Raw genomic sequence first — 22,970 nt, forward strand, 5'->3', positions numbered from 1 at the left:
AAAGTGTATATGCAGGTTATACTGTTATTTTGTCCCTACTAATATTGAGACCAAACCTACGCCCTCGGTTTACAGTGAAATAAGATGAGTTTTTTGCTTCACAAATTGTTGCCACCTGTTTTGGTCTTCTATTTTGAAGGTCTTAAAAGCATTCAGTTTGACTTTTAAATAGTGCAAGAACCCTGCAAGAGATTTATTCATCGATCAATTGTTGCAGCCTTAGGCTCAATGGCTTAGAGTTTAGAACCCCGTTCAGATTTATTTTCACACTCTGGGGGGTACATTTAAAATGGAAACTGTGTCGGATCTGACATTTTGCAATGTTTTGGCTGTTACGCTCTGAAATGAATGCCTATTCATTTGCTGCCCTGCGTGCAGACACAATATACAGTATGGCTTGGGCTCTTTTATTCCTTTTTTTATTTTCCTTTTTTATTCCTTTTTCATGTATTTTAAGAGACTATTTTTGTTGATGTCTTCCTGAAATTAATGTGATGTCAAGTAGGGCTGTCACAAACGATTATTTTTCTCCTGATTAGTCTGCAGACTTTTTAACGATTAGTCTAATTAAAAAAAAATTTTTTTTAATAAACTTTTTCACTAATCTTGCAATTACATTTCTGTTGGATTATTAATCAAAATTTTATTTTTGAACACTTAAATTCTTTATTGACATACAAATAAACACATAAATAACAATAATGCATCACAAAATACGATGAGGTCAAATGCTGATGGCATTAACTCGTGCAAAAGAATGGAATGTAAACAATTTCAGAACACTGTGACTTCACTTTTCCAACAGGATTCAAAACAATTCTTGCTTGCTTGTCTATATTGTTCTCAGCATTAGAGTGAGCGCCAGCTGAGTAGATAAATGTCACGTATCACTGGAGTAAAGTATGTGGGGAAAAAAAACCTAATGATGCGCGATGATACGTCGCTACATATTGGGGTCAAATAATTAAAAAAAAAAAGTTGCATTATTACGTAGGGCTAATGTTGCGTTGATCCGGTACGCATTTTATTTACATGTACCTTCCCTGCGAGCTACAACGAAGCATTAGTATAAATCTTATTGATTATAATTTGATGTAGATGAAGCAATATAACAAGGATTTCCTTATTTGTAAAACCGATTCTAAAACACAAGATGCTTGGGGGTGGTGTGGCTCATTGGTAGAGTAGTTGTCCCCCAACCCAGAGGTTGTGGGTTCAATTCTCCGCTCTGATGAACTCACCTAAGTGTCCTTGAGCAAGATACTGAACCCCATGTTGCTCCTGGTGCTGCATCACCAGTAGGTGGATGGCGAGATAGTGTAAAGCGCTTTGAGCGCCTTGAAAGGTGGAAAAGCGCTATATAAGTATAACACCATTTACCATTTAAATATTGTTGATTTTAACGGGGACGGCAAGGCCCTACGTAAAGTACTTAGCTGCTTATTTAGCTCATGAGCCCGACATAAGCCCCAATACTCTGTTGTACGAACAACATAAAGGCAACTTTATTTAGAAAAAAAAAAGTCTCCTGTCGTCTTCCAAAATAATACCTGGGTGACGGCGTTTCAGGTGTTCATTTACGTCCGACGTGCTGCCGTGGTATGCAAGCTGGGTGTACGCTCCTTTGTTTCGTTGAAATATGTCCATGCAATGGTCACTCTAGTGCACTTTTTTGGCTTTGTGCAGCTTTCCCCGCTTGAATCCCTAGCGTTGGCCGTTCTCAACACTCCACGCATATATATTTTTAACCCTTTATTAAGAGTCGACGGGATGGTGTGCTCATCAGCAAATTTACGTCATCGATGACGTCGACTACGTCAACTAGCCGCTGTAATGTGAAGCCCATTGAATTAATTTGGATTGGATGACAACAAAACATGAAAAAACAACAGAAAATTGGCAAGGAGGACTTTTCCAGTGCCATATATTAAGAGGGTTACGACACTTCCATAGGCGTCCATTATACGATTTTACTTCCTGGTTTTTTGGGTAGTTGAGCCACGGGTAGTTCCAAACATGGCTTCGAGGGCGGACCGCATTCATACGAATGGCTGGCTGTTAAGTATATTCGGAGGTAAGTTGATGAGAAAAACGATCCCTTTTGAATTTTCAACAGTCTGTATTCTATCAGAGGCGCTTTATGATGCATATGTTGATCTTTATTTGCATGTGCGTGGCGTAATTATACATATATTTTATCTTGGTTGACGAGCAATTTTCTCCTGCTTTTTAAGCTTAGTCTGCTAACTAGGAATGTATCGCCAGGGATAAATTTATTAAGTCACGATCTCTTTTAAATTGTCAACTCTTTCAGAGGCCGTTTGTGACGTACACACTCATCTGTATTTGTGTGTATTGGTAGATGACGGGCTTTCACGTGCTTATTAGCCCAATTTTGTAAGCTTTGAACTAAGGTATCCCGCTCATGAAAGAGTACCAAGTCAATGCATGACAACCTGTATTCTTTACACCAAAATGTTTGACATGCGGGGCCGGATCTATGGGGGGGCCGGGGTGGGCACGGCCCACCCAGACGTGAGTCGTGCCCACCCAATCAAAATGTCGGTGTTCTGTTATGCATAAAAGATTAATGGGTTTTGTGATTGAATACTTGAGTTTTATTCATTTTACGTCTTATTAGCATCATCTAGTGGACGCCTTAATTTACTGCATCCCATGTGCACTTCATTTGAAAGAAACTCACACGGATGTTCAGTAGTTGTTCAGTAGGGAATCACACGAAGACGGCCGCAGTCAGTTCGCAACGTCTCTGTGACCACTTTGCCTTGAATTTGAGGTTGCATCGCCGGTATGTATTGTTTAAATGTGTTTAAAAACGTAAATATGTGAATTGCGTGTACTTCAGTGCAAAAAAAGTGTGACAGATTCACTTAGCATGAAACTTGTGATATGTTAATTACCCACGAGTTAGAGGGTCGGCAAAATGGCGTCTCGGGCGCTCTGCTAATTGTTATTTCATATTTTCATATGCAGTTTGCTACAGATAGGGCAGTACATATGCGATTTCATATATTGTGGATAATTGTGTTGTTTTGTCTGTTTTCTTTAGTTTCACCCTTTTGAGTGTTAATAAACCTGCTTAGACATAGCCACGTCTGTAGAGTCGTTGATATGAGAAAGGTGTTCATAGCCACGAACGTGACGGCACAGTCTCTATTTAGCGTCGCACTGGATATAGAGAACGCACCTACTTTTTTATTGCAGGATTAACAGTTACTGTTGGCCGCAACCACGGAGAACAAGAAATCACCAAAAGAAGCTGTTTTCCAACCTCATTTGTTATCCGCGCGCTTCCTCTCTCTCCTCCAGACACATTCTCGCAGTCGGACATCCGGCCATTAATGACATCACCAGCCACAGCAAAGCGTCGCCATATTGAAATGGGGGCAAAACACGAGTCACAAGCAGTTGCTCTGTCCTTTATTGTAGTACAAACGCGTTGAACTTTTGTCTTATTTGCGGTCTTTTTTTCCATCGGAATGACTAAAGTTGCCGTGTTGAGGTTTGTAACACAAGAAAGAGTTCGGAGCCGCATTTGAAGTTCTTTATTCTTCATCGTGAGAAGAAAAGGACAAGCAAATGGCTGAAAGCAATTAATTAAGGAACAGTAAAAGAAGACGGTTCCGTGGACCATTGTCGCCAGTGGGAACCTAAATCCAGGCACATTTACTGTACGTTTGCAGCTGACCTTTTATTACTGGTGAGTAAACTTTAATCGATTTTTCTTGCCCCAATTAGCTGCTAGGATTCAATAGACTAAGCATTTTTATTATTACCGTAACTGACAACTTGCAAAGCGTTATTTTTCTTTTGCCATGAACTGCTCTGATCGGTCAATCGGTATATTATTGGCCTGGTGGGAATTGGTTATTTTGCCGTGACGTGTTCACAGCTAAATAACGCTTGGAGGCGAATCACCGGTTACGGCAGAAATGATCACTCCGTATATACTACCAGTTTTCTTAGTTCCTCACAGTACATATTCCACGTAATTGGTAAAGGTCAACTTACTGGGTGACTTTATGAGGTAGTTGTAGATGTTACCGAACTCCACTGCAGGCAATTCCTTTGGATTGTTTATCCAGCTATCAGCTGCGACTTTGTATGGGCAGATTTGCAGGCCAATACACGCTAATTTTAAGTTGTATCACCTCCTCGCGTCTGTCGGCAGTGACTCGTGATAATAAGTCATGTTTAAGACGTTTTTAATGAAAAAAAGACGCAAAACACAGCTGAAATATATGAATTTCAGACGTTTGTCTACGGATGTTTACCTGTGTGTGCCCCCATCTCAAAATGGCGACACGTTGCTATTCGAGATGACGTCATCGTGACATCACGCCGACAGCGAGAATAAGTAGATAGATGAATGAAAAAAAACAAAAAACAAACAAAAAACAAACCCCCCAAAAATGAATGCAGCCTCAACGGGACACAAGCCAGTGTCCTACTTGCGCCGGTCCCAAGCCTGGAGAAATGCAGAGGGTAAAAAAAAAGCCTGCATTGGGGGTGCCCCCTCAAGTTTTCTTAGTGCCCACTCTGGTAGGTAAACCTAGATCTGGGCCTGTTGACATGGTTATATTTCAGAGAGGAATAGATTGAAAAATGATGTCAACAAATAGTAGACACAATTTTTTAGTAAAAAACTAATTTTATGTAAATTATTTTTTTTAGATTTTCATGATCCACATCAAGCTTTTGTTGGTGCCTGCTGATGGTGACTGCTGGCTGTGGGCACTAAGCCTATTTTTAAATGGCAACAAACAAACAAAGCCTTTTATTTCATGTTTTGATGACTGACCATTGCCATCCATTTTTTCTGTTGCTCTTGGTCCTTGGGGAAACCATGCTGCACAACCAGCCATCACAGGCACTGATCTATCAAACGTTAGGTGTAAACAATGAACCATGACAACAATTTCACCAATTGTTCAATAAATAATGTAATTCTCTTTATCAAAGGGTAATAAGTTGTTATTGTTATACATTACACCACGTTGAGGAAAATCATAAAATGTTGTTCCTGTCTTGTAATCATTTTGTGTTGCTTGGGTCCAAAATGAAAAATGCCTTTTAAAGAGGTGCAGGTTTGGTTTTGCTAAAATTAGAGGCTGTATTCAAAATTTAGTTAAGTTATGCAGGAAATATTTGTTAAATGTCATTTCTATGTGTTTCAGGTCAAACTATCTATAAAATAAAAAGGAAAATGTACAAACATATTTATATAAGCAGTAGAAAGTGGAAAATAGAATTTAAAAGTCATGACCACAAACTAAGGGTGTCAACAATAATCGATGCGGCGATGCATCCCGATGCGGGGCATGGACGATTCGATTCAATGCGGGCAACAAGCCGAATCGATTCAGCGCATTTTAAAATATATAAGTACGTTAAAAAATCTTCCCTGTCTGTGCTGGATTCTCAATATGCCATCTCTAAATTACCAGAAACTTATAAGGAGCGGATGTCTCTCCAGGCAGAGTATGATTTCATCACTTCTCAACATACTACAAAGCTCTTACTCCTATCAAGGTCAAGATTCTATGAGCAGGGAGATAAAGCCAATAAGCTCCTCGCTCACCAACTACGTCAAAGGTCATCCACTCAGCTAATTTCACGTGTGCGTACCGACTCAGGTATTACGTCAGACCCATTAGAAATAAACAAAATATTTTTAGAGTTCTATAAACTATTGTATACATCGGACCACTCCTTTGGTCCTGAACAATTTGAGCCATTTTTTGGCAAAATAACGCTCCCTGTCTTGAATCAAACATTGAGAGAGGAGCTGGAACGCCCTATTACAGGACTTGAACTGGAAAAGTCAGTCAAATCCATACAAAGCGGGAAGAGCCCAGGTTTGGATGGAATTCCGTCTGAGTTCTATAAAACATTTTGGAAGCCATTGGCTCCGCATCTGTTGGAGGTGTTTACAGAGGCTTTTGAACTTGGTCAACTCCCCCAAACATTAAATCAGGCATGTATATCTCTGATTCTCAAGAAGGGTAAAGACCCATTACAGTGTAGCTCATATTGCCCTCTCAGTTTGCTGAACGTGGATTTTAAACTTCTGTCTAAGTTGCTTGCTCTTCGCTTAGAGCGAGTCCTACCATTGATTATTTCGCAAGACCAAACTGGTTTTATTCGTGATAGACACTCTTTTTCTAATCTCAGAAGGGTTTTTAATGTTGTGTACAACCGTTCATCAAAAGCTCGGTCGGAGGCCTTGGTGTCCCTGGATGCTGAAAAGGCTTTCGACCGAGTGGAATGGGATTATTTATTTTACTGTTTGGGAAAATTTGGGTTTGGAACCAAATTTGTGTCTTGGGTCAGACTGCTGTACTCGTCCCCGCAAGCGTCAGTTAGAACTAATAATACTAACTCTGAATATTTCCACCTATCCTGATCCACCAGGCAGGGCTGCCCTTTGAGCCCGCTGCTGTTTGCAATAGCTATGGAACCTCTTTCGGCTGCACTGAAGTGTTGCCCTGACCTAAGTGGTATAGTGCGACATGGAGTGGAGCTGAAAGTTGGACTTTATGCGGACGACCTTCTGTTATTTTTGTCTGACTTATCTCGCTCCATTCCTGCAGCACTCACCGTTTTAAATGATTTTAGTAAAATTTCAGGGTACAAACTGAATTTGGGGAAGAGTGAAATATTTCCTGTAAATCAGTTAGCCAAGGTTTATCCATTAGAGAACTTTCCATTTACAGTATCTAAATCAGGGTTTGTATACCTGGGGGTTTATGTGGCAGACACACTAAACAACCTGCGTAAGATGAATTTTAACTCACTGCTTGTGCAGCTCAAACATGACTTCGAAAGATGGTCTTTGCTTAATCTCTCCGTCCCGGCTCGGATAAATTCGGTTAAAATGAACATTCTCCCCCGCTTTCTTTATTTATTTCAATGCATTCCAATATTTCTCCCGCTTTCTTTTTTCAAATCGGTGGACAGCCTTATTACTTATTTTATATGGAACAAAAAGAAACCCAGACTGCGCTATCAGGCACTGCAGAGACCCAAAGAATTAGGTGGAATGGCTCTTCCAAACATTTTGTTCTATTATTGGGCAGCAAACATTAAGAACTTGTCATACTGGCTCCGTGATGAGAGTACTGATACCACCCCATTGTGGCTTGTTGCTGAAGCCAACTCTGTTAAACCGGTGACATTGAAATCCTTATTGTTTTCACCGCTTATGTCACCTACATCCTCGTACTCAAAAAACTTTGTGGTATTATCTTGTATTAGGATTTGGAACCAATTTAAGAGATACTTTGGTTTACAGGCGCCTTCCGTTCGAGCTCCAATTTCGCTAAATCATGCCTTCCCCCCTTCTCTATTGGATAACACATTCACAATATGGTCTAGACTGGGCATAGAAACATTTGAGGATTTATATCTGAACTCAACTTTTGCCTCCTTTCAACAGCTAGCTGAAAAGTTTTCATTGCCCAATTGTCATTTTTTCAGGTATCTCCAAATTCGCAGTTATGCTCGCTCTATTTGGCCAAGTTTCCCAACACTCCCTGCTGCCTCTACCTTAGATATCTTTTTAAAACCCTTATTATCGTCAAAGGGTGCAATAACTACAGTTTATTCTAATATTTATAAAATCAGCTCAGATAGTACTGTAAATGCCCTTAAGGCACTCTGGGAATCGAATTTGGGAATGAGTATATCTGAAGAGCTCTGGAGAGAAATTTTATGTAGGACACACAAATCTTCAATATGCGCCAGACACAGTTTCACTCAGTGTAGGATTCTATACAGAGCTCACTATACCAAAGCAAAGCTAGCTAAAATATTTCATACAGTCTCCTCCACGTGCGATCGCTGTAAGCAGGCCTCGGCCGATTATGCACACATGTTCTGGTTTTGTACGTCTTTAACTTCATATTGGTCTGATATTTTTACTGCTCTATCAAAGATTACAAAGATAGATATTGCTCCAAATGCCTTGACTGCTCTGTTTGGTGTGGTTTCTGCTGCACATGGTCTCCCTCCTCAGAAAGGGGGACCTCATAGCATTCGCAACCTTGCTGGCCAGAAGGCTAATTCTTTTGAGGTGGAAATCTTCAGTTCCACCTACGCAATCATATTGGATCAAGGAGATGTTTTTTTTTCTCCAATTGGAAAGGATAAGACTAACGCTCTGTGGATCATCCTTTGAGAACGCTTGGAACCCGTTTTTTGCATATGTCAGAAGCACAAATTGCCATCTCTGTGTGGATTCTTGAACTATGCCTGAAAAATTATACCAATATAAAGGTGTATATATATCTATATATGTGTTTTTTTTGTTTGTTTTTTTTTCTTTCCGTTTCTTGGTCTGTGCTCTTTTCCCCTTTAAAGGGAAACAATTATATTAACAATACATTGCTTTTTGAGGATATGTGCCGTGGGTATTGGGTGGGTGAGGTTTTTTTGTTTTGTTTTGTTTTGTTTTATTTGTTTGGTTTTTTTTATTTAGTTTCAATATGAAAAAAAAAAGAATGCTCAAATGTTGTTACTTAATTTGCTTGTACTATATTGGTTCGATAAACAAAGTTTACAAAAAAAAAAAAAAAAAAAATCTTCCCTGCGCAATTCCGGTGATGCAACGGATTTGGTTTCCCCATTTTTATTATTATTCTCATGTTTCATTTTTTACACACCACCTAACTCTGGTCAAGTTTCCCACCAACCTCGTAGAAGCCAAAATGTCTCCAGACGTCTGCTTTCAATGTGTTAGGTGCATCAATAATCTTTCTCGCTCCCTCTTTCTCCACTTCAGCCATTGTTATGTTATGTCCTATCTCTCTGCTCTCTCGATTAGAGCTTAGTTCGGGCCTAAAAAAATCCAGCCCGACTCGACCCGGCCCGCGTTTATTAAAGGCCGAGAGCCCGAAATTTTACGTATTATTTGTAGGCTCGAGCCCGAAAACCCCCCCGAAAATGTACATTTCATTTGTAGGCCCGAGCCCGTTTCAGCAGGAGGAGCAAATGCGGGGATGCAATGCGTGGTTGCGTTTTGTGTGATCACTATTGTGACGATGCCTATGTGCATAATGATAAATTAAAACCTGTCTTTTGTCACAAATTCTCCCAGATAAACAAGACTGTAAGATGCATAGTCAATAAACATTTATATCGTTTATATTTGTGTGTCTGTTCTATCAGGTGGATAGTTTATGCTCATTTACTTGGCATAATGCAGCAACAGACATTTATTTTAATTTATTCGAGTTGGCAGAAAAAACCGTAAGTTTTCTTAATGTTTAAAAAGTCTACATATTTTTATTATCATTATAAATGAGCGTACACAACGAAATAACGCTGCAAATGTATGTTAAATATATTTCTGTTTCGGATATTGTGCTCACATGCATGGACGCGCCTCTCTGACAAGGAAAGGAACAGCTGCATATGCAAAAATAAACTAAAAAATGTTTAAATGTTGTGTTTTTAAAATACCTGCTCAGCGTGAAGGTGCCAGTCTTTCTGCTCTCGTACGAGAGCAAAGCGCGCGCCACATTTGTTGCATTCGGCCAGGCTGACACATTTTTCTGTATGCATCTTCCACTATCTATTTAAATCCTTTCCACACACCACTCGTGGATTCTTGCCTTTTCAATACCCCCGTCTTTAGTTTGCTTCTCGCCTCTTGGTGCTCTATATCGAAATCCGAAAAGGAAATACCAGGATGCAGAGTTGCAGACTCGCGGAGAGCACTAGCGTGCGAGGGGAAGATTAAAAGGAGGGCGGGGCCACGGCTTTCATGTGCGCAACCAATGCACTGGCTCAACTGTGGCTCATGGTTGGGATTTTCAAAGCGCCTTCTCTTTTTTTTTTTTCCAATTTATTTATTTTATAACAAGTATTCCTTAGTTTAACTTCCATACATCGTTTTAGTCTGCAAATATATATTTATTTTAAAAAGTTAGCGAGAGAGAGGTCCGGCCTGACCCGACCCGACCCGCATGAAAATGATTGACATTTTGCGATAAAGATGCTGCTGCACGACAATATTTTTTTTGTCGTTTTCTTTAATATTTACTTAAATATTTTTATTGATGGGTCGTTGTGACTAAAATACAGTGACTCTTATTACTGATTTTGCACAGGAGTTCAGATGTTGCACTGTGTGAAAGGCTGCTACTGTGTGTAAAAAAAAAAAAAAAAGAGAAAGCTCTGGTCTCATTCAAAGCACTAATTAAATGCTGTGATCTGTTTTTTTATTTTTATTTTTTTTATATATATCTGAAAGTATACTATTTTCATTTGACTTCAACCAGGAGTGACACAAGAGTCAATAAAAAGTTGTTTAATGTGTGACCGCTTGTGTTGCCTCATGATTCACGAAAAATATGCTTTGCTTTAGAATTTTAATGCATCCCAGGCTTTAATGCATCGCGATGCCTTGCCGAATCGAACCGAATCGAATCGTGACCCTCTGAATCGAATCGAATTGAATCGAATCGTGGCCCTCCGAATCGTAATCGAATCGAATCGTGAGGGCAGTGCCGATGCACACCTCTACCACAAACCCAACCTTTTTGGGAAACAAGTGTTTTTATGTAAATGCGACAAAACAAACTTGGAACTACCACTTAGAACTCGGCAACAAAACATGTTATACATGGCGTTATCTTTAATATATTACCACAGGTAGGTGAATCAAGGAAATGTGGACATTCCCTGGAACAACAGTATTCTAGTTGTGAAAAAAGAAAAACCTAAATCATCTTGCATTTCAATATAAAAGTCGATTTCCCGTGCTCATGCCAACAGAAACATATGCTCACTCCACAAAATGGGAAAGTTCCCTTCTGCGTTAGAGTTTACATAGTTTTCAGTTGGCGCCTGACCACTCCAAATGTAAAACTAGCACTTGCATATATGTCATAAATGCAATGACATACAGTAATCAAACAAGTACTTAGATACGTGATTTTATCCATTTTTCCATAAATGTCACAATTACCGCTGTCAGTTCCATTGCAAACCACTTCAGCGCTGCTTGTGCTTGGAACTACTCACTCCCCACATAAACCACATGACCACCGGCGGCGAGAACAAAGAGTGTTGCGACTCTCCTTATACGGCTCTGGAATTTTCTCTAGCAGAAAACAACTTTGGGGACACACGTTTGCAGATTAAATAAGATTTTGCCCATTTGTTTGTGGTCTTGCAGATCTATATGTCAGCCAAGCCCATCATCCTGAGCACCAAGAGTCTCCATGCATCAAAGAGGAGGAAGAGTCCAGACCCATCCAAGGTCATTCTAAGCGTTTTTTTTTGCTTCAGATATGGCAGAAATCAAATACGGTACTTTCTCATAAGTACGGAAATTTCTTTCAGTCTAATATACTTGTAGTGGCTTTGCTTGCTAAGTCGTGGCGCAATGGACTCATGAACAGACATAAGGTTTGCGCCATGACATCGACTTGACTACAGGTAGTCCTGGGGTTACGAAGTACCTGACTTAGCCCATTTTGACTTCACGATGCGGAAGTCTTGTCCGCCACTCTGTTTCCAGTGTTGTTTGTAAATGGAACCTAGTTCTTGCCATGCCTATTTTTGCTCAAGATTATCATACTGTCACAATCTCACACTGGCACATGCCTATTCCCTTTTGACGTGGTTTTTTTTTTTTTTTGGGGGGAGCCCCAGCTGTAACATGGATGCGGAGTGTCCCATTCATGACAGAAAATAAATATAAAAGTGAAAAAGTTTTAAAAATGCAGACCTTAAGATAGCCATGGGTTTAAGTCTGAGGTCGGGAACCTTTTTGACCGAGAGCGCCAATTTACCCACATATTTTAAAAAGAGCACTGTTTCTTTCGTGAACTCATTTGAATGCATCATACGGGAGGGAGAGTGTGGTCACACTCTGCTTTTACAAGTAGTCGCAGAGTTGCGAAAGAAATAAATCTTGAGAAAACGAAAAAGTTAACATCTTTACTTAGAATGTTAAAATCAATGTGCACTCTACGCTTGGAAGATGGTTCCTCTCGGAGCAGCTGTTTAGCAAGTCTCGCTCTCTCCTGAAAGTGGCCTGGAAGTCCTTTTTTTCTTTTGTATTTTCCCTTGGCAAACCAGCTCGTTACATTACAGCGAACTAGTCGATTTAACCGTGAAGGAGTGCGAGTTGATGAAAACAATACTCGCTCAGGCTCTGATTTCAGTCGCAAAATGCCCCCATTTGGGGGCAGTCTGAAGCCCTGGATTGAAAATTTTTTTTTTCAATTTTTTTTATTGAAGTGATTTTTCTTTTGGAAATATATTTTCTTTGTTTGAAACAACTTGTTTTTTGATTGAATTATAATGTTACTTCAATCAAAAAGTTGTTTCAATCCCCCCCAAAATTCACTTCAATCTAGGGCAGTCCCAAACGTTTATTTTTCTCCTGATTACTCTGCAGACTTTAAGGATTAGTCGACTAGTCTCATAATTTAAATTTTTTTTTGACTTGCAATTACATTTTTGTTAAAGATTTTTATTTCACAAAACATTTTGGAACACTTAAATTCTTTCTTAGTACAAATAAACACATACAGTGGGGCAAATAAGTATTTGGTCAACCACTAATTGTGCAAGTTCTCCCACTTTAAAATATTAGAGAGGCCTGTAATTGTCAGCATGGGTAAACCTCAACCATAAGAGACAGAATGTGGAAGAAAAAAAACTGAAAATCACAATGTTTGATTTTTAAAGAATTTATTTGCAAATCATGGTGGAAAATAAGTATTTGGTCAATACCAAAAGTTAATCTCAATACTTTGTTATGTACCCTTTGTTGGCAATAACGGAGGCCAAACGTTTTCTGTAACTCTTCACAAGCTTTTCACACACTGTTGCTGGTATTTTGGCCCATTCCTCCATGCAGATCTCCTCTCGAGCAGTGATGTTTTTGGATTTTATTTACCAGGTGTTGCTGTAAACCTTCAAGTAATTACCCTTCCAAGAGTATGCCTGTGTCGTCAGGAGATCCCAGACATGAGAGCCAAACTTGAGGAGGCTGAAGCACTGACAGGGGCATGAATTGCATTAAAAAACAACAACATAAATTGTAAACAACATTGACATATTTTGTTGACTGTTTAATGTATTCTATTGGTATATGATATATTGTAATTATATTACATTCTGAAACGATATTTAACAGGCCACGATAATAAGTGACACCAGATTTATGTTGAATCAGGTTTGCTGTGAGATTGTGACACAACATAGGAAGCTAAGTTATACAAAGCCAACAATGGCACACATCAAAGAACATATATTTAGTAAGAAACACAAAGTTAGGGTAGCAACGGATTAGCGCAACATTGAAAAATGATCATGCAAAAGACTGAGAAGCAGTTTAGAGTGGGAAATATGTATTTACTCTTTTCTGTAGATTAAGTGTTCTATATACAAATATAAATCATTATTATTGAAATATGAAGGTAACTAGGTTTTTCTTTTAAAAATGTGTACTGTATATATGACTGATTTCATTTCATCAAAAGTTGCTACATTTATTTCTCCTAAGTCATTGTCATGCAATTCAGCATTTGGCAGGCCTCATAGGATCTCTTCAGTCGTCATCGCTGGACTTGCATCTCTTGGTTTATCATATGACTCGACCCACTCTCTTTTGATTTTGGGAAACTGGGCGGCGACTGACTTGCAACGCTTTTTTCATTGTGTTGAGGGTTTCCGCCACTTAATTTCCTATGTTTGGCTTCATAGGGAAAAAAAAAATCACAGCAGCATGAAAATATTGGATGAATCCTAATTTTAATTTAATAATTTTTAATAATTTCTTGGTGATCAAATAATAATAAATTAATAATAAATTAATAATAAATAAATAAATTTCACGAGAAACGGTTAATTTGTATTCCATGCATTGATTCAAATTTTCAAATTATATAAGTCCGCTTGGGTGAATTTATTAGAGGTAAATCTGCTCAATTTACCATGTTACGTACTTGAGGCCATATCGCCCAGCCCTTGCCCAGCTCTCCGCAGGTCATTCACAAGGTCCCCCCGTGTGGTTCTGGGATTTTTGCTCACCGTTCTTATCATTTTGACGCCACGGGGTGAGGAGGGATTTGAAAGTCCATGTTGCCCAACAACAGCCCCAAAACATCACTGCTCTAGAGGAGATCTGCATGGAAGAATGGGCCAAAATACCAGGAATAGTGTGTAAAAAGCTTGTGAAGAGTTACAGAAAACGTTTGGCCTCCGTTATAGCCAACAAAGGGTAGATAAAGTATTGAGATGAACTTTAGGTGTTTACCAAATACTTATTTTCCACTGTGGTTTGCAAATAAATTCTTTAAAATTCAAACAATGTGGTTTTCTTTTTTTTTTCCCCAGTCTGTCGCTCAAGATTTAGGTTTACCCATGTTGACAATTACAGGCCTCTAATATTTTCAAGTGGGAGAACTTGCTCAATTAGTGGTTAACAAAATACTTATTTGCCCCACACACAAAATCACAAAAAATTAGGTCAAATGCTGATGTCGTTACTAGTGCAGAAGAACGGAATGCAAACAGATTCAGAACACTGTGACTTCGCTTTTCACTTTCTCTTTTTGTGTTATTTGTTTTTATTGTTGTAAGCATTTGAGCGACCACCAGCAGAGTAAATAAATGTCACATATCAGTGGAGTGAAGTACGGGGAAAAACCTAATGATGCACATTATATAATTTTAAAAATGACTATTACTACTCTTGATTGAAAATTATATATACGACAGACTATTGGGGCCAAATAAGTAAATTCAAAAAAGCACTACGAGAAAAAAAAGTCCTCCTTCCCAGCAGCGTCGCCGCCGTCTTGCAGTTCCTGACGGTGTCAGGGCCCGGCCGCTGTCATCTCCAGTACTCTTTGCACAGCGTCCTTTTCTCTGAGCAAAGTGACTCACCCACCAGTAAAGCCCTAATAGTCATTTAATATAGTAACCTCATTTAACACAACATACCTCAGTCTTATTTCTTACTTGATCTTATTAATACCGTAATTTCCTGAATATAAGGCGCACCAGTGAATAACGTGCACCCCAAATTTACTTGTAAAATCTAGGGAAAATTATTGCACCCATCTATAACGCGCACCCTAATTTTAGCACCAATAAATAGAGGAATACAAGAAAACAGAACTCGTGTACCGATACAGAAATGTCATTTTACTGACTGGTGAAACACAGCACAAGTATATCACATTGTTGCTCAAAACATTACCGTAAACTGACAATATGTACGGTAATAATACGATCTGATAACTTCTTGAACTTACCAGAATCCAGGAGAAAACAAAACAGATGTGACTTTTCTTTTAAAGGCTGATGTATAACTTGCTCGTTTCATTATGATGAACAAATGTTTCCTCCATGGATTGATACGGTAACATGAAAGTGAGAACGTAAGTCGGAAATCCGAGACAGCTCATCGCTGTCGACACGACGGTAACAATTTGAACAAAAGCAGAATTTAACACAGACGAAATCATTCGGCTAATTCGAGTGAAGTATTACTGAAACAAAATGGTGACTTCACGTACCGTAATGGTCGGCAGCGGATCACCGCATACGTTTCTTCAACACAACATGGCCGTGTTAATAAATAATTTTAAAAATCTGTTTTTATATACGGTAAATGTTTTTGTGTCTCCATCCACGTACCCGTTTATAATGCGCACCATAATTTTACAAGTTGATTTTTGGGGGAAAAAGTGCGTGTTATAGTCGGGAAATTACGGTAGTTCATGTTTTTGGACAGTTATCTTATATTTAGAGGTACTTCAAGGGTTGATTGACACGCATAAATTCGGGTTACGTCGCCAGCCTCGGAACAAAACCCATTCGTAACCCCGGGACTACCTGTATTTGCAGATTGAAAAATTTTTTTTTTTTTTTTTTTGTAAACGAATTTGCTTCATTTGAAGCAATTACATGATGCAGATATATTACGTAGCGCTGTGTGAAACACACTGGATCCCAGTGGAACATTAAGTCATGCGTGATACACAGTTGTTTGCTTACACTAAATCTGTTGACCCTTTGTTCGCCATTAAAAGGAAGTAGATTTTCTGAGGGACTTGGGCAGCTTCTAGAGTGACGAAATTTGGCACACTTGGTCAAATTGGCCCAATTAGAAGATATATTTTGGTTTTGAATAAGCGTTGCTGCACCCCCTTTTTTATAGGACCCTCTCCAATAGGGTTTTTTTTTCTCCTAGGTGTGTGAATGTATTTCTAATACCCAAAAAAGAGGCGAGTTTCCAGGAAGTTAGGTTCTCATGAGATGATGAGAGGGGGCCGATCTGCCACCACCCTGACCTGCGTGCCGTCCGAGTTGCGCCAAACTGCGCGGGCCCGGTCAGTCCTGCTTGTCGGGCTAGTTTAAAATTGATTGTATTTCATTCATTTCAAATAAATGTCCTTTGCATTGGCAATATTCCGAGAAAATGTTTTCACCCTCTCAAAGAAGAAGAAGCTGGTACGCTGGGAGCAGTTCTGTTTTTTCTTAATTTTTTCATGATGATGTCGTCATGATGATGCGCTGAAAAAGTGTCTTGGGAGATGCTAAAATGTCACGAAACGGATGCCAGTTGTCGTCTTATGAGGCGAGATAAAAACTCTCCACTGTTTCCTTCATGAGTTCACAATCTGTGATTTTTTTTTTTCTTGTCGTCTCCCCCCGACCCACACACACGCTGACTCACCTGTGTTCTGCAATTCATTCCTAAGTGACCAGATAACACCCAGCGCGCTTGCTTACGCACATGCCCCACATTTGTTCCATTGGTGAATTCTGTTACGAGGAGGTAGTGGTCACTACACAGCCCCACATTCGGATATTATAGTCCCCTCATACAATAACACACTAAGAAACAATAAAGTTAAACACTAAATACACACAACGAAAGAAATACTTCCCTAAAAGAGGAGAATTTATAGCCTGGATATGTTGGAATGTTTATATTTACTGATCAAAATTCTTTTTAGCATCGTTTCAATGGTGGAGATGGATTTCAACACTTTTAGCTTGTCATTGAGGTCATTCCAAATTAGGGCCAAATAAAAGAATAAAAAAGGACTACGACAAGTAAGTCGTACTATTGCCACAAGAAAAAAAAGTCATTATTACGAAGGGTAACGTAGCTGTAATTAGCTACGCATTTTACGTACATCTACTGTAGCCGAGAGCTACGACATTAGCCTGGCTAATGAAATATTTCAAATAGATCTTTGTTATGGTTCTTTTGGGGGGAAATTTGGGGGGTCTTTTGGGGAAAAATGTGTGTGTGTGGGGGGGGGGAATCTCATTTGTCAAATGACCTAATTTCGCCATGGCACGACATGGTAAGGCTGTACAACTCCGATGCAGCCCACCACCACAGCTTCAAAAAATCCTAGGGGAAACCCTGGATTTTTTAATTTTATTTTTTATACTTCATTTGGGGACATCCTTGAGTCACTTCCTTTTCAGCAGAGGAGGGTCGAGTCGACAAAAATGGGAATCAAGTAAAAGTAGCGTTTAAAATAATGACTCAAGGAAAGTAAAAGTAGTCATCCAAAAATCAGGCATGAAAATCTCTCACCTTTCGGCGAAATTCGCCGTTTTGAAGTCAAAAAGGGTGACCTACGTGAACTGCGTAGATCCGAGGAGAAATTCTTTTTTTTGGGGGGTGGGGGTGGGGGATTTTATTTTATTATTATCATCATGTGATTAACTTAGTACGTAAACTGAGCACTTCAGAAATCGGTCCTTAAAAAAAGTGACACTTGGACAGTCAGCAAATCCTTCTAGATGCTTCGCTGACGAGACCCAATCATCGGCCCAAACTGCGTTCCATTATTCCAATCGACCGCACCCCTTACGTGTACATGGAGTGTTTGGAGAGCCTTTGGTTGCATTGCTAAGCTGCGAAAACAAAAAGCAGGCCTTATCCACATCGGGGCAGACCAGAGCGAAGCATACACACTTGCCTGTATTTGCCAGCAGATTGAATTTGGTGAGTAATGGTTTCAATCGTTTTCACATTTTGCGATATAATAAAGTTACTGCCATTCGTTGCAGTTTGCGTTGAACACTGCCAGAGCTAGCCAAATCTCCCGAGAAAAAAGTAGCTCCCGTTAAATTGGCGTCAAGCTTGTGTATTTAGCGGTAATATAAACTAAGAAACACACTGTTGAGTAAAATTAAGCGGCATGCTCTCGGATGGAGGGGGGCGCCTCGCATCGCATCGCTCCCGTCGTCCGCCTGAGAGGCGTTATTTTCGGCTGGGACTTGAGCTGACGGCCGGTGTCGGCACAACACCGGCCCGACGAGTGGTGGGAATGACTCTTGCTTCTTAAAGCTTTTCAGAAATACAGTGATCCCTCGTTTTTCGCGGTTAATGGGGACTAGAACCTGCCGCAATAAGTGAAAAGCGCGAAGAATCCCTCCCCCCCAATTTTTTTGTGCGTGTTCAATGTATATATTCAGATTTTACATTGGAAAAAAATACATATATATGACATGTTTTTTCACTTTTTTCCCCCAAAGTATCATTTATAAATGGCTTTTAAGCACTTTAAAATGTAAGAATTATGATAAATTTTAAACATGTTACTGCCCCACTGAATTATTTTTAAACAAGAATAAAGTAGTAAGAAAATGCTTGGCTTTATTAAATGCTTCATAGTGAGTCTACTCTAACCCTCTCAGGCTGCTCACTTTGTTAAACGGTGATTGACACATGTGCAAACTTTTTTTTTTGTTTGAAGCAACCGATTTTTTGATTGAATAATAAAGACACAAATGTCCTAACCAAAATGTGGCCTAAACGCAAAACAACATTACTTCAATGGGAAAAGTTGTTTCAATCAAGAAAAATAGTTTTCAAATGCTTTTTTTTTATTGAAGTGACGTTTTTGGGTTTAAAAATATATATTTTGATTTGAAGCAGCTTTGTTTTTGATTGAAGCAACTTTGTTTTTTGATTGAATAATAAAGACACAAATTTACCTCCATCGTTATTGAGAGAGAATGAAATTAAGAAAGCTTTAAAACTAAAAGCCACCGGGGAGTCTGTTTTTTTTTATTATTTTTTTTATTTCTATTTCATTACATAGACATGCCTCGTAAGGAAAGGAGAATGTGAGATAAAAAAAGGAGTTGGATGAGGCTGCTAAAGGCAGTGGATACCTCATCAGCTGGGTGAATAGCAGACTTGGTAAGAATAAGTTTGCAAGGATAGTCGGGTATAAAATACAATTATAAACACAATTACAATGTTATTTTTCTATAAGATTTTATGTCATTGCTTTATTAATTATTAGGTGCTAGAGTTATTAAGTATGTATAATAATGAAATAATAGTTTTCAGAAAACTACTGTTGGTGGTTCAGTGACCATCTGATGTGGTTTGTTCTCAGATGAAAAAGTTTAGGAAGGAAGTTTTGATGCAGAGGTTGAAGGAAGAAAAGAGGCAGACTGACTGAGTCACAGCCAGAAAGTGTTGATGACAGTGTTGATTTCAATTCACTGTTGCCCCCTCCCAATTAAAGTATGTCACAGTTGCAGCCAATTATTATCTAAAGCTGATTAAAATTGAAGTTATGTTGTTTTAAGGTGTATTAAATACTTGTTCATGTGCCCCTTTTGATCTACGAGCACCCGCCCCTCCACTAGTCTCTGCACGGCCCTGCTCAAACACCGTGTGGGTCGACAGAGCTTAAAATTTTGTTGGGTTGTACAGTGTACCGGACATATTTCCTCCACACCTTTCTCACCTTTTTAACCCCTGACCCATTTTCATGCCTGAAAAATTGTATTCAAGTACAAGTAAAAATGTATTTGGTGAAAAGAATACTCAAGTCATGATTAAAATTGTAACTGCTTGATTTAAAAAAAAAGAATGTTAGGAAATCAATTTAAAAAAATAAATAAATAAAACAAAATTGCCACTGCTTGCGCCTCAAGGATGAGATCGGCACGATGACTAACAGCCAATCGGTACATTGTTGTCAAAGGACAACAGCCCAGAATGCATCTTGTACGCACGCGTATATACACTCTCGCTCTCTTAGCCGTTCTTCCCTCACGGCCTACCAGCTGCATAGAAGTTCTATAGGATATATCATTTGTCTTCTTGTGTCTTGCAGGTTTCAGCAAATATCTTGGTCCTGAGTGGCATGAGTCTGAGTCTCTTGGTGTTAAAGAGGAAGTAGAGCACCTGCATATGAAACAGGAAGAGCCAGAGCACCCTCAACAGCAAAAGACAGAAGTGCAACTTCCAATCAAAAAGGAGGAGTTAGAGCTGCTATGCCTTAAAGAGGAGGACGATATCACCATGTCAACTGGTGAGCCCTTGAATAGCGAGGATGGTCCGAGTGAGGCCAGCAGAGGGATGGAGCCTCCAAGCAACAGCTCAACAGAAGGATCGCAAGCACACATTTTCATCGCACCATCAGATAGAATTGGCGCCACGTCCCACTCACATTACAGAGATGATGGTCATAAGATATCTCACTGTGACGACAAACTCTGTAAATTCTCTCAGTGTGGGAAAACTTTTGCTTATAAGTATACTTGTTGTATGCATATGAGGAGCCACACAGGTGAAAAACCTTTTGTCTGCTCAGTTTGTGGTCAAAGATTCGCTCAGAAGGACTACTTAACAAAACACACAAGAACCCACACTGATGAAAAACCTTTTGTCTGCTCAATTTGTGGTCAAAAATTCAATCAGAAGTACAACTTAAAGACACACAGAAGAACCCACACTGGTGAAAAACCTTTTTCCTGCTCAATTTGTGGTCAAGGATTCAGTCATAAGAGTACCTTAAATGTACACACAAGAACCCACACTGGCGAAAAAACTTTTTCCTGCTCAGTTTGTGGTCGAGGATTCAGTCAAGAGAGCAACTTAAAAAGACACACAAGAACCCACACTGGTGAAAAACCTTTTTCCTGCTCAGTTTGTGGTCACAGTTTCACTGAAAAGAAAATCTTAAAAACACACATGAGAAACCACACTGGCGGAAAAACGTTTTCCTGCTCAGTTTGTGGTCAAGGATTCGCTCGAAAGCAAAGCTTAATTGGCCACACAAGAACCCACACAGGTGAAAAACCCTTTTCCTGCTCAGTTTGTGGTCGAGGATTCAGTCAAGAGAGCAACTTAAAAAGACACACAAGAACCCACACTGGTGAAAAACCTTTTTCCTGCTCAGTTTGTGGTCACAGTTGCACTGAAAAGAAAATCTTAAAAACACACATGAGAACCCACACTGGCGAAAAAACCTTTTCCTGCTCAGTTTGTGGTCAAGGATTCGCTCTAAAGCAAAGCTTAATAGGCCACACAAGAACCCACACGGGTGAAAAACCCTTTTCCTGCTCAGTTTGTGGTCGAGGATTCAGTCAAGAGAGCAACTTAAAAAGACACACAAGAACCCACACTGGTGAAAAACCTTTTTCCTGCTCAGTTTGTGGTCAAAAGTTCAATTGCAAGAGCAACTTAAACAAACACGAAAGAACCCACAGTGGTGAAAAACCTTTTTCCTGCTCAGTTTGTGGCCAGAAATTCAGCCACAAGACCAACTTAAAAAGACACACAAGAACCCACACTGGTGAAAAACCTTTTTCCTGCTCAGTTTGTGGTCACAGTTTCACTGAAAAGAAAATCTTAAAAACACACATGAGAACCCACACTGGCGAAAAACCTTTTTCCTGCTCAGTTTGTGGTCACAGTTTCACTGAAAAGAAAATCTTAAAAACACACATGAGAACCCACACTGGCGAAAAACCTTTTTCCTGCTCAGTTTGTGGTCAAGGATTCGCTCTAAAGCAAAGCTTAATAGGCCACACAAGAACCCACACGGGTGAAAAACCCTTTTCCTGCTCAGTTTGTGGTCGAGGATTCAGTCAAGAGAGCAACTTAAAAAGACACACAAGAACCCACACTGGTGAAAAACCTTTTTCCTGCTCAGTTTGTGGTCAAAAGTTCAATTGCAAGAGCAACTTAAACAAACACGAAAGAACGCACAGTGGTGAAAAACCTTTTTCCTGCTCAGTTTGTGGCCAGAAATTCAGCCACAAGACCAACTTAAAAAGACACACAAGAACCCACACTGGTGAAAAACCTTTTTCCTGCTCAGTTTGTGGTCACAGTTTCACTGAAAAGAAAATCTTAAAAACACACATGAGAACCCACACTGGCGAAAAACCTTTTTCCTGCTCAGTTTGTGGTCACAGTTTCACTGAAAAGAAAATCTTAAAAACACACATGAGAACCCACACTGGCGAAAAACCTTTTTCCTGCTCAGTTTGTGGTCGAGGATTCAGTCATAAGACTACCTTAAATGTACACACAAGAACCCACACTGGCGAAAAAACTTTTACCTGCTCAGTTTGTGGTCAAGGATTCGCTCTAAAGCAAAGCTTAATAGGCCACACAAGAACCCACACGGGTGAAAAACCCTTTTCCTGCTCAGTTTGTGGTCGAGGATTCAGTCAAGAGAGCAACTTAAAAAGACACAAGAACCCACACTGGTGAAAAACCTTTTTCCTGCTCAGTTTGTGGTCAAAAGTTCAATTGCAAGAGCAACTTAAACAAACACGAAAGAACCCACAGTGGTGAAAAACCCTTTTCCTGCTCAGTTTGTGGCCAAAAATTCAGCCACAGGACTGACTTAAAAAGACACACAAGAACCCACACTAGAGAAAAACCTATTCCGGCTAAGTTTGGGGTCAAGGATTTGATTGTAAGGATTGATTAAGAGACACGTTTGTGTTGGTGTGAGGACAGTGGCCAATGACTTTTTTTTTTTTTCTGCCATCCATGCTTCCTTCATCAGATTGTGCACACAGGACGATTTTATTCTGTAGAGCTTCCTCAAATCCTGTTGAGGATTGGCACTTTTGGTTCCTTCAAAAGTTCTTTGTCCAATCCTTGTATGATGTGGATCCACCGTATTGCC

General features: G+C 39.5%; 1 protein-coding gene across 1 annotated transcript in view; it reads left to right on the forward strand.

The window, feature by feature from the left end:
• The window catches only part of LOC130928018 (oocyte zinc finger protein XlCOF6-like), a 29,627-nt gene extending 6,924 nt beyond the window's left edge, over positions 1-22,703 (forward strand). Inside the window, exons 2-3 of the mRNA XM_057854190.1 lie at positions 11,204-11,287; positions 20,157-22,703. Coding sequence (XP_057710173.1) covers positions 11,204-11,287; positions 20,157-22,546 — 2,474 coding nt within the window. The 3' untranslated portion in view covers positions 22,547-22,703. The remainder of the gene's footprint in view (positions 1-11,203; positions 11,288-20,156) is intronic.
• The last annotated feature ends 267 nt before the right edge of the window (positions 22,704-22,970 follow it).

This window comes from Corythoichthys intestinalis, chromosome 13, assembly GCF_030265065.1.
Source record: "Corythoichthys intestinalis isolate RoL2023-P3 chromosome 13, ASM3026506v1, whole genome shotgun sequence".
NCBI classification, from domain to species: Eukaryota; Metazoa; Chordata; class Actinopteri; order Syngnathiformes; family Syngnathidae; genus Corythoichthys; species Corythoichthys intestinalis.